Source organism: Macaca thibetana, chromosome 8 (genome assembly GCF_024542745.1).
Source record: "Macaca thibetana thibetana isolate TM-01 chromosome 8, ASM2454274v1, whole genome shotgun sequence".
Lineage (NCBI taxonomy): Eukaryota > Metazoa > Chordata > Mammalia > Primates > Cercopithecidae > Macaca > Macaca thibetana.
In genome coordinates, this window is record NC_065585.1 from 63,959,283 (window position 1) to 63,972,046 (window position 12,764).

The 12,764-nt window shown below is 40.4% G+C and overlaps 1 protein-coding gene across 3 annotated transcripts in view; it reads left to right on the top strand.

Moving 5' to 3' along the window:
* Window positions 1-9,700, top strand: part of PAG1 (phosphoprotein membrane anchor with glycosphingolipid microdomains 1) — a 141,386-nt gene extending 131,686 nt beyond the window's left edge. For all 3 annotated transcript variants that reach the window (XM_050802231.1, XM_050802232.1, XM_050802233.1), the window contains one exon: window positions 550-9,700. In XM_050802231.1, coding sequence (XP_050658188.1) covers window positions 550-912 — 363 coding nt within the window. In that variant the 3' untranslated portion in view covers window positions 913-9,700. The remainder of the gene's footprint in view (window positions 1-549) is intronic.
* Window positions 9,701-12,764: the final 3,064 nt, after the last annotated feature.

Here is a 12,764-nt window from a genome sequence, read left to right on the forward strand (position 1 = left end):
TGGCCATCAGAATCAGCACCGATTGCTGGGCCCCAGCCCTGAGGTTCTGATGTGGTGGTTCTGGGGTGAGGCCTGAGAACTTGCCTTTCTGACAAATTCCCAGATCCTGCTGCTGCTGGTTACAGCCCACACTTTGAGAATCACTAGTCTACTATGTGTTTTCTGTCCTTTTTTGTAAAGCAGTGGAGCCCTTTTTCAGGCAAAATATCATTCTGATATAGAAATGAAATAAAACACAATGCTGTGGTCAGGTTTCCGGGAGCTTCGGGAGCTTTCCACCCCACCTCTCCTCAAATTCCTCCGCAGACCCAAGAGAACTGGGTTTTCATGGAATTGAGGGAATATGACTGATCTCGTTAACACCGTTGAAGATGTGTGTAATTATTCTCTAGTAATGTGCTCCATAATTAGTACAGATAAGAAAGAACAAATCTTTAAGGAGCACACACACACAGAAGCCCAGGAGTGCTCAGTATGTGGCTTGTCACTAAAAAGAGGGAGGGGGAAGTCACAGCTGGAAGTTTATTCAGCTCTTCCTTTGTTTCCTAGATCTCTGCTATGTACTCATCGGTGAATAAACCTGGACAGTTAGGGAATAAATCAGGACAGTCACTTACAGTGCCAGAGTCCACCTACACCTCCATTCAAGAGGACCCACAGAGGTCACCCTCCTCCTGTAATGATCTCTATGCTACTGTTAAAGACTTCGAAAAAACTCCGAACAGCACACTTCCACCAGCAGGGAGGCCCGGCGAGGAGCCAGAGCCTGATTATGAAGCGATACAGACTCTCCACAGAGAGGAAGAAAAGGCCACCCTGGGGACCAATGGCCACCGCGGTCTCGTCCCGAAGGAGAACGACTACGAGAGCATTAGTGACTTGCAGCAAGGCAGAGATATTACCAGGCTCTAGCAACCCAGAGGACAACCCTGGGTAGCCTGTGATCAGTCTCTGGGGGCGTTTCTTCCATGGAAGAGAAGAAGTGACACAAACCTATACTTCATATGCTGCTTTAGTCCCCTGAAGATGGTTGGAGAGGCCCTGACTGTTCTCCCAGTTGTTCAGTTTCTGAGACAGAGAGGTACGGACTAGGCTGCACCTGAGTGTGCCCCTGCCTGCCAGATGGACAGGCACACCCAAGCACATCTCCCTCCCGCACCCTCACCGCCCGCAAAAGACCCCATCTGTCAGTGGTCTCATCTCATTAGTGAGGAAGGCCAAGCTGTATGGAAAAACTGCACTCACCAAGGACCGCAAGGCCCCCAGCCTGAACTACTGCCATTCGGAAGGACCAGGTTTTTCTTCCCCTCTTTCCTTTTCTCTGTCTGCTATTGACTTTAAGGCTTTTTCCCCCTTGAAATGTCCAGATTCCTGTGGTTCATTCCAAGGAAATTTTCACACGAAGCTTGGCCTTTGCCTTCAATGTAGGCGTTTTAGGATGGCGACAAACCATGGCTGTTGCTTTCTGCCCAGGTCGCCAGTCCTCCCCAAAGAGCTGCGCGTCGGCACCTGGGGATCTGGACCCTGCAGCTGAAGGGACTGGGGAGGGACGTCCCTGGAGTCTCTTCCATCTTTGTTCCCTCTTATTTTGGCACTCTATATCAGCAGCCTCTCCCCAAAGTACTTGAAGTCAGTTTTAGATGCTTTATTTTATTTTTCTAGTCAAAAACGTGTTTCCCCCAGTGTTTGAAAACTCGTCCGAGCCTTTTCAGTATTTTCCATGAGTATTGTGGTACTTCTATACTTGTTTAAGCCCAGAACTCATTCCTTCAAAACAGAGAGCCTTAATCTTTATGTTGGGACACAGACCACATATTTGGATGGCAGCCATGCGTCCATCTCCGAAGGGCTGTGCACGTGAATGTGTATTTCCCATGGTCTCCACTGCCCACACCAACAGTGTGGCATCTCATAAGTTAACTGCTACCCTAAGGTAATCTAAGATTAAAATGTAAACATTTATTTTTGTTATGTAAGTTTATAAGATGTTTTATGTTCAATGCCTAATTTCTCAAAAGTGCCAGAAAAAAATGTATATTAACTGTTTTGATTTTATGTACAATGATTTATACTCTCCTTTGGAAAAGATATCATAAAGCACATAAGCTAGATCATTACAAGGAGCTGTTATCTTTTTCCTAATCAAGTGTTTAAAACACTGATGGGTTTTAAAGACTCACCTTTTTAAATGGTACTTGGAGCTCCTGATCCAAATTACCGAGACCCCTAGAGAAATAAATGGAAAGTACATAAATAATTATTCATTTTCATTGGTTTACGGTGGGCAATATTGAAATATTTGAAAGGGTAAAAATGGAAAGAAGAACAAAATATGATGAGAGGTGGCTGTGAATTATAAACCTCATAAAAGTATCATAATTCAATTAAAGTTTAATTACATTTTTTCAGAAAACAGTGATGAATTCTGTAGTCCAGTGCTTGCCAATGCAAATTGCCTATTGGAATCTTCTTCCTATATTTTACAAACATCAGTGGCTGAAATAGCTCAGATTAAGAGCTCAGCCTGGTTTGAATTTAATCATCTCTTTAGATCTTATAAGGCCGGCATTAGGAAACTTGTTCACTTTTCATTTTCAAAGGAGCCTAGTTGAAGTGCTATTATGGGTATGAGCTATGGAAAGACAGCTTTTTCTATATTGATAAAGAAAAAAAAATGAGGAAATTATTTCATCCCATTGTGACATCTGTGACTTTTTGGATTTAATAATCTTGCTGTTTTTCTTCTTTATGGGCAAAGAATATAATTGGGAGGATGAACTGTGTTAAAAATTGTAGAGACCAGCTCACTGGAATGTTTTTCCATCCCTGTATTCATGGTTTGACTTTGTGACTGCTCTACATTGCATTTCTGACATTGCGAAGTGAGCTATGTTGGTTGTTGTGATTATTTTGCAATCAGCCTGGTCTCGCCCATGAAGGTGTCATGAGCATAAACACAATCATCATTGATTAGAAGATCATAGCAGAATACCCTTGGATTAGAGAGAAGTTTGCACCTTGCATTTCTCTGAATTCCAGTCTCTCATAAGCACTGCTTTGCCTGGTGATTTTCACTGCTTTGTGTTAATGACTTTGACTCAGCAGCCTCTCACATGATGGGGTTCTTTAGTACATGGTAAGAGCCATGTCATCTTACACACCTAACATTGTGCATGCTGTAGTGATATCCTTTATAGGCACCTTACAGCTCAAAACTTGTGTTTCATTTCATGCCTTACTTATCAAAAAGGCAGGGAAGTAGGTATGATCTCTAAAGTAAAAAAATAAATAAATAAATAAATAACCTTTCTATAGAAAGCTCATAAATAATCATGTAATTTTGCAATTTTGTTACCAAAATATCCCCCAGAAGTTTTCAAATACTAGTTCTGCAATGTGGCCATGAAATATGCACTGAAATATACCTTTTAATTTGAGAACCAGTGGTTAAAATAAGCTGTGATATGAAGTATTTTCAGTGTACTTTTAAAGGAACTGTAAGGCCCTCCAGCATAAACGCTAAAAGAATAGACGGTAGCACAGGCCATGAGGGCTGGAGGAGAGAAGCAGAGTGAACCTTAGAAAGACAGCTCAGCTCTTTGGAGCACTGGATATTTTACTGAAGTATATTTACTGAGGCACTATCACTGTTTTGAATGTATAGTATAGTTTTTCATAAATTTCAAAAATTACTTTGTTCAGAATCTGGGCTTGAATCTTTGAGTTCAACAAAAGCCTGTGGCTTCTTTTAAAAAGTTTCATCTTGAGCTAATGCTACAGTTTAAATAAAATATACGAAAGGTAGTTATCAAAAACAATTTGTATATTTAAAATTCTATTTTGACATCCATTTTCTACAGCCAATTATAGCAGGTTATGTGAAATTTAAAAATAAATTTTAGGACTTTTTTTATCTTGTAAGTAAGAATTATAAATCTATCTCAGTTAAAAGTAGGATCTTTGTTTTTATTCAGATATTTTGAAAGTTTAGAAGCATTTTGTATGCTACTTTTGGTATTTCTTAAGTATAGTCAGCAGGACTATAAACACATATTTTGTTTTATGCAAAATTTTTTTAATTTATCAAATGTTTTTAGTGTGTCTACTTTCTGAAATAGTCTCAATATCCTGTCTGTATCCTAGGCAGATAACTACACAAGAGCAAAATGCTATATAGAAAAGAAAATATTTGAAGAAATCTTAAATTCTATAAGAAAGTAATTCTTGCCAGAATGTTAGCTACATATTTTTTTTCTGTCCTGAATAAATTACATCATTAGGTCTGTTGAAGCTTTTGAAGCTACCACTATTCTTTGTGGGAAAAAGGCTAATTACTGATTTATCTGCCCTCAAAATCCCAGAGTTAATTCTAATTGAGTACTAAATTAACAGTAAGTAGTTAACACAGAGAACTAAAATTTAACCACATTATGTCACTATATATATTTCTCATGATTTTTGCTAATTAGAGCATTTACTTAACCAGTAATAAACTACAGACACACACACACACATATACACATACATATACGTGTGTGTGTATATACTTGGCTCTGACACAACTCTGGTGCTTAATTAGGGTATGTTCTATTATGTATTTTGAATGTTTATCCTGCTAGTGTGATGAACTTTTGTTGGAAAAGCAGAATTAGAAGGAACAAGTTTTTCAATCAGTTTCATTTGATAATTACAGGAAAACTTTGAGTTGTCTAATTTAATTTTTCCAATTAATATATTTAGACTTTAAATTGCATCCATAATTCTCTTGGCTGAAAAACAGTGATATTTTAAGACAGTTCTGTTATACATGTGACTTACTTCTGACTCAGCCTCAGAGGAGGAAATGTAAAGAGATAAAAGATGTGGCCTAAAGCAGCAAGCGACTAGTAACCTTGAGCCAGGATGAAGCCAAGGCAACGTGACTCCCAAGTAGCAGGAGCAGAGGTCGGTCACCCGTGGCATTCTGTTTCATTCCCTTTTAAAATTATGAGGCTTTATAGGCAGTGTAAAACATCAGCAGGCAGCGATGTGATAGGATGTGCAAAAAAGCTGGTCTGATACCGTGGCTATAATTACAGAGCTTTAGTTCAATTAGGATTTTGTAAATGAGCAAATGACGTTTTCTTCCAGTGCTCCTTGTAATAGTTAATATAAGTCCATGCAATCTTGTGATGCCATTCTCCTGAAGGTATTGATTTCTGGTACCCAGCCAGCTTAGCTTTGGCTGCTGGAAGCACAGTAGGTACTGATGGTTACTTCCTGAAAATCTTGACAGGCTTATTGTACTGTGTAATGGGGAAAAGTTGAAGTATAATGTTTGGTGTTAATAAGTGACTGAGGTGAAAATAGAAACATGTGTCTATAATATCAAATATGGCTTTATTTGCAGTAAAATCTAAATTCCTTATTGTACAGTAGTATTTTCTTGCCCTGTGTTGTATCTTTTCTTAAATACATTTTTCCTGACAGTAGCTTTCGGCAAGTTGAACACACTTAGACTGAAAGTGTTTAACTTAAAGAGATCAGTCCAGAAACCATGATAAATTAGAATCTTGATCTGAATTACCAAATTAAAATTTAAAATCATGGTCCAGAAGAGAACAAACATTCATGGCTTTTTTATCCTACTGCTCATTTTTAGGTCTGTGTTTACATCCAGTCTCTTCTATTTGTGAAGTATGTCATTACTTTTTTCAAGTTCTTCTTTGACTTCACTGAAAAATAATATTCCAAATTCTTAATGTAACATGAAAAGTGAAATAGAATTTTTGTTTAAAAGACATTTTTTAAAAAGCATTCAATTCAGTAATCATTTCTCTTAATACAGGAAGTTTTTTTGGCTTGCCAGTTAGATACTGTGGGTATTTTTTAAAATGTGCTGTCCTTGGGTTGCCTCATATCACCTTGCATAATCTTGTATTACAAAGGTTGATAATTGTCATTTCTCAGATGTCTGTATGTTACACTGGCAGCAGTAAAATGTTTTAATGTTGTTCCCTTTTAAATAATTGTGTTGTATTAACATGCCTCATATTTTCTGGGGAAACTTGAAATATAGCTAAACAAAAAAGGTCTGTCATAAATAGGAATTGGCATTTCATTGTTAATATGTTTTTTCCTCATAAAAGTAGTTACACCAAAAGTGACATATTGTCTATTACATGGGCCCAATCAGTATTAAAGTACTCCCGTTACTCAAAAATATTAAAAGATAATTCATGACACTTAGTAGCATTTTCATTCATTGCTTCAAAAGGTCTTTGTAATGGTCAAATTGTCCACTTCACAAAAGAGTGAGAAAGTTGTTTTCCGTGCTGGGAATTTTTAAACTTTAGTTTTAAGTCCAAAAGTATCTCTTATTAGCTTGAACATTTTGTGATTACTTTTCCCTCCCCGGATCTAGTCCTTTTAAGGAGTAAGTCTAAAGAATGAGGCCATGAAGTCACTATTTCCTCCCACCTCAGTTTGTCTCCTGGTACTTAGGTGGCCTACCGCTTTGCGTAGCAATATCCCTGGGTCTCTTCCCCACTCAGCCTTCTGTGTCTACTATTGACAGGATGTGTCATTATGTCTTTCCGGTACCAATCACAGTGTTGCCGTATCACAGACCCTGCCAGCCAGCATGGAACCGTGCCTCACCACAGCTCTGCCCAACTCACAGGCTGCCAAAGTGAGGCCACAGGTCCACCTAGGGCGGCAGATGCTGGTGCTATTTGTCATGACTTTTGCCAAAACATGTACACTGTTGCTCACTTCTTTCAGAAGAATGGTTGACACTAAGGGGCCATGGAAAAGAACTTTTAAAAAATTGTGGTGGAATCAAAGTCACAGAGGCAGAAATGTTAGCGTCATGCTCTAACCAAGGAAGCTTATGTTCCCCGCAGTGCTCTGTATCTGGCCTGGGTCTCCTCAAGCGGCAGCCCCCACTGTCCAGCATGTGGAAGGTAGATTCTTATGACAACACCAGACCCATAGTTGCCAGGAAACAAAAAGGAAGCTGAGTGTTGTGAAGGGGAAGAAATCCTTTTTATAAGAAGGAATCATTTTTAGGCCGGGTGCAGTGGCTCATGCCTGTAATCCCAGCACTTTGGGAGGCTGAGACAGGCAGATCATTTGAGGTCAGGAGTTTGAGACCTGCCTGGCCAACATGATGAAACCCTGTCTCTACTAAAAATGCAAAAAAATTAGCCAGGCATGGTGGCATGTGCCTGTAGTCCCAGCTACTCGGGAGGCTGAGGCAGGAGAATCACTTGAACCTGGGAGGCGGAGGTTGCAGTGAGCTGAGATCGCAACACTGCACTCCAGCCTGGGTGACAGAGCGAGACTCCATCTCAAAAAAAAAAAAGAAAAAAAAGAAAAAGAAAACATTTTTAAAGCAAATTGAGTGTAAAATGTTTTCGCCATGAAGCCATTGCACCCTCTCCCCCAGGAAACAGTGCCTAAGGATGATGTCAAGTTACAGCCAGTTTGCGCTGATCCCCCAGGTCCTAAGAAAACTGTGAGTGCTTCACATGCAAAGGTAGAGCTACCAGATATGGAGAATAACTTGGCCATTTATAGCAAACTGCCTGACTTTGGGGTGAGAAACCAAGCACCCTCTAGGTCCTAGGATAGGTGAATTGGAGGTGCAGCTGCTAAAAGTTCTCATTTTCTACATACTTCAGGAGCCAGCGTGTTTCATTTTGGTTTTGTAAAACTTTGCTGTAAGTATTCACAGTTAACTCTTTGAATGGATATTCTAGAATGTATCTTTTTTTTCAAAATTAGCAGAACAGTTCTCTCTGCTCATTCTCTTTATACATTTAGTTTTTTTAAAGTTCCCCTAGTATACCTGTTAGGCACTCTAAATAGGACACAGTTAAGGCTAAAAGAAGGACCAGTCGCTCTCTAGAGCCTACAGTTCAGAACTCTCTTATTGTCATGTCCTGGTTTGGTTTGGTTTGGTTTGGTTTGGTTTTTAACTCAACAAGTTGCAAACCGTGAGTTTAAAGCAAACGGTTTCCTTTTCCTTTCTTAAGCTTAAAGAGAATTTTCTTTTTAATCTTCAGCTCCTCATGTAGGTAGTGAAGGCTTCCCTGAAAGACAGCAGTGCCCTTCTCTAGGAGAAGAGGCTGGGACTAAAAGCCTGAGTCTATGGGTTGAGGATTTTCAGCATTCCTTTCACAAGCCTCTATGTATTTTTAATGGAAGACTCATAAATGAACCTGATATGGTGTTCATGACCCACCCCTTAAGCATGCTTGCTTTTTTTAACTTTACTTTTGGAATATAGGACTTGGTCTTCTTTTTCCTGGAGCCATGCTAGGATTTAATTCCTATGTGCTGCCCCACCACTGCCCCGCCCACGTCCTGGAAGATGGCCGTGCCTGCAGCAATGCTCCCGTCTTGAGGACAAGCAATGTGGAAAGCGTCAGGAAAGCTGAACTTTGCGTTCAAGTCAGCAAACATTTGTGAGCATTCTAGTAAGCTTGTGACCTTGATACTTTTTAAACATTATCTTTTTATTTGCTTGGAGTATCAACCATACAGCTGACTCTAGAGCGGTGAAGGGAGTAGGGATTAGAGCAAAATTCGGACTTCCTGCCCCTATGGTTCTCAGTTCTCATGTCTCTCTGGGAAATGTGTTGGCCCAATTCCCTATCTGCCACTCTGAGTCTCTTGAGTAAATGTGTATAAATGAGAAAAATTATCTCAAAGATTTAACTTATAATTTAGATATTTTCTTCTTTTTAAACTCAGGAATAAACCTGGTTTATAGATAACATAATATGGCTACTAGAGCTATAATTGGGTAGGTGACTAGAAGCATTCTTTCAAATATATTTCTTGTAAAGACATCTACTTTGTTTTAACTAGGAAAAGAAACTCCTCATTAAAATAAGATAAACATTTCCATAAGCACTTTCTAGAAGAGTGTAGCATCTGTCTACCATGCATCCCAGAGTGTTTGTATCTTGCTCACAGTATTTCAAAAATTTTTATGGGTGAAAAAAATGTACATTTTTAAATTTATTGGAAAAGTGTATTGAGTTGTTGAATTAAATTCTCAAATGGGACAATTTAGTGTAAAGAGAAGCACTGGTTTTGGAGACAAGAGCACAGGGCTGTGGTCCCTGTTCCAGCATTGACTTTACTGTGTGACCTCGAGCAAATGATTTAACTTCTCTGTGCCTCAGTTTCTCCATATACAAAATGGGGATAATGATACCAACCATTGCCTACCTCATAGAGATGTTATGGGGACAAACGAAATAATAGAGATAAGCACGAATGCTTTCAGCTCTTCAGAAGAAAGGTGCTATATAAATTGAAGTTGTGTTTTTAATGATCCAATTATTAATTATGTTTAGGGTTTAAATAACAATACTGTTAGTCACGTTAAGAATAAGTTTTGTTTTGATGCATATTTCCAATTCTCTTCTGTGACCAGATCTTGATCATTCAACCAGTAATGGTACCTGAGGAACTGAAATGGGTATTTGTTTTCTGTGTGTTTCTGCCGGTAGTATTTCAATTCTGAATATCCAGAAAAGACTGGAGTTTAATTTGTAATATCTTATAGTTTACATGTAATAAAACTTATTCAAGCTGTATATAAAAGTATGGTTACATGTAAATAGCAGGTATGTTGTAATTAAAGGCACTTATCAAATTGTCTTTGCTCTTTTTTCAATTGTAATAAAAGTCAGTTTTATATAAAGGCTTGTTAAAATTTATTTGGTATTTGAAAAGGTCAAGAATGGCTAATTTATTTATCTTTCATGCATTACCTGGGTTTTGGGATTCCAGCAGTCAACCCACCACCATAACAGGAAAGATAATATAATGTTCCTGGTAATCAGACCAAAGTGTGTAGAGGTTAGCATCAAAAACTTTGCAGAAAAGGACCCAAGTTTAAATCCCAGCTCCATCATGACTTTGAGGAAGCTGCTGGACTTCTTTGTGCCCTCCTTTCCACATTTGGAAATGGGGGATTATAGTATAGAACCTGCTAATGGGGTTGTCTTGCGGATTAAATGAGATATTAAGCATGGTACCTGGCAAGGTGCTAAGTGCTCTGTCAATGGTAAGAGACCATCTTCACAAGGCTGGGAGATTTTTGATGGCATTTGCCCACACTTGCCAAGCACTCCTATGAAGATATGCCACCTGAGAGCAAACAATTCCCCAGGCCAAGAGGAAAACCCATCTGCTTGTGTGTGAGGGGGATGCAGCCCCAGCAGGATGTCTCAGAGCAAATGACTTTAATCACCATCTGACCTGGCTGCCCCCTTCCTAGTCACTTAAGACTGGCCTTGGGGCCAAAAGGCGAAGCAGTGAGAGTTCTCTTTGGCATGCTTCTAACTTCTTTTTGTCTGTGCCCTGTAACTACAGGACACCCCAAACCCCCCAGATTGCCTCTTTAAGACCCACCACAACCCAGGCTCCCTTTCTGAGATTTTTCTGTGCTTTCTCCTTCTGTTCCACCCCATCTGCACCATTATAAATACTCACCCTGTTCCATATTTCTCCAGGGACTGGCCTGCTTATTTCTACCCAACTAACTGTTCCTGTACAGTGAGTGAATATCCCTCCTACTCCTAAGACTGTTTACAGTTTAAGGAGCTTGCTGCCTATCACAGGCTTGAGCAAAACCACCCTTCACTCTCATGGGCATGGCAAACTCCTGAGAGACTGCTGGGAGCATTTGGGCATAGAGGAGAGGGCAGAGGCTCCCGCAGATCACACGCCACATCAGCAAATGCCTGCCACTCCCTATGTCAAAGGGTCTCATCTTGCCTAGTTACTTCCTTGCACGTGATGTAATGATAGCAACCTAGAGGCAGATGTGGGGAAGGGCCTGGCCATCTTGGTTTCAAACCCTGGCTTCCTTTCTCACCACATGGGCAGAACTTTCTTTCCTTTCCCAGAGTATGAATCACAACTCCATTCTGCGTGTGGAGGCTCAGCACTAAGAAATGTTTATTCTCGGCTGGGCTCAGTGGCTCACGCCTCTAATCCCAGCACTTTGGGAGGCTGAGGCGGGCGGATCACAAGGTCAGGAGATCGAGACCATCCTGGCTAACACAGTGAAACCCTGTCTCTACTAAAAATACAAAAAAACTAGCCGGGCGTGGTGGCGGGTGCCTGTAGTCCCAGCTACTCTGGAGGCTGAGGCAGGAGAATGGCGTGAACCCGGGAGGCGGAGCTTGCAGTGAGCCGACATCGCGCCACTGCACTCCAGCCTGGGCGACAGAGCGAAACTCCGTCTCACAAAAAAAAAAAAAGAAAGAAAAAGAAATGTTTATTCTGAGTCTTTGGATCACAGATCCTGGTTTCCTACATGGGCTACCTGGGGAAATGGAAGCTCCAGAAACTCAGCAGTTTGGAAAGTTCTCTGTTATCTGTAGAATGGAGCACTCTCCACTTCTGTCAGAAGTGAGTGTACTGCTGATTCTAGGACGTAGACGTTTACCAAGTGCTCATTAAGAGGAGTGGAGAATTCTGATGCCCTAGTTAAGGTAAGCCAAACAGTCCAGCCTTTATCGTTACTGTTTTTTTAAAAATGTTCTCCTTGGGTCCATCTTTCTGCCTCTGTGAATGCAATCTGCACTACGATTCTTTTCACTTTTGAAGAATTATTCAGGACCTTTCTGTACTTTTGAGGTCGCCATTTTTAATGTTTGCTCTCATCCTAGATGATTCTTAAAAATCTCAAGGCTAGACCTCGGCACTCCAAAGCCAACTGTCTCCCAGGCATCACATCTGTTTCCAAAATGTCTCCCTCGGTATGTCCCAATGTAAATGTGGTGGTTCTGGAGTGGAATCATCTTTCCCAGCTGCCTTGTTTGCTCTTCAGGGCACATTTAACTTTGAAATATTCCCCGTAGCATATACTACAATTTCCTGCACACAGCAAGCACTGCATAAATGTTTGATTTGATTTGAATTCTCCTACCTTTCTATCATCCATAGTTCTACAAGCCTGTCTTGAACTAGTGCCTATCAAATCTTAGTATTTCATACTTGAACTCTTCCCCCACCAAAAGCTTCTCTGTAACTGTGAACTTCTGAAGAGATGCCAGGGTAACAAGATAGGGATGTCCTCCAAGTCAAACCAGCCCAAAAAGTGGTGGCACGGGGAAGAAGGCAGACATCTGACATGCAGATAAACAGCACCACAATCTGGCAGAGTGTTTTCTAAAACAGACACGTCATTCAAAGCAACAGCTTTAAATGTTTAGGCCCAAAGGAAAAAAAATTAATCATCTCAACATCAAAGTAGAAAAGCAAAGTTAACAGGAAAACAAAACAAGCCACAGAAAAACCAAATATTGATTCATTCCATAAATATTTGCTGAGTATTTACTATGTGCCAGGAGCTGAAACATGGTGAGAGAGAAGAGACAGAACTCCTGCCTCACTGGAGCTCACATTCTAATGGCCTTAGTGCCTATGCCTACCTTTAAACGTTTGGCATGCACGTTTAAATTCTTGGGGTATTCAGTATCTCGATGTCTCCACTGATTGTACCAAGTCTCTGAAGATCCACTTTACAGAAAGGGCTCCAGAAAGGCCTCTATGAGCAGGTTACATTTAATGTGAGACTGAAATAATAAGCCAGTGAAAGAAATTCCAGGCATGGTGCACAGCCAATGCCAGGGCTCCAAGTCAGGAAAACCTGGATCTTCTCACACAAGCACACATAAATCAATACCCAGCCAGCCTGCCAGGCCTCCGGCATATCTCCTTCTCCACCATTCCTGCCCTTGTCTGGCCAGTCC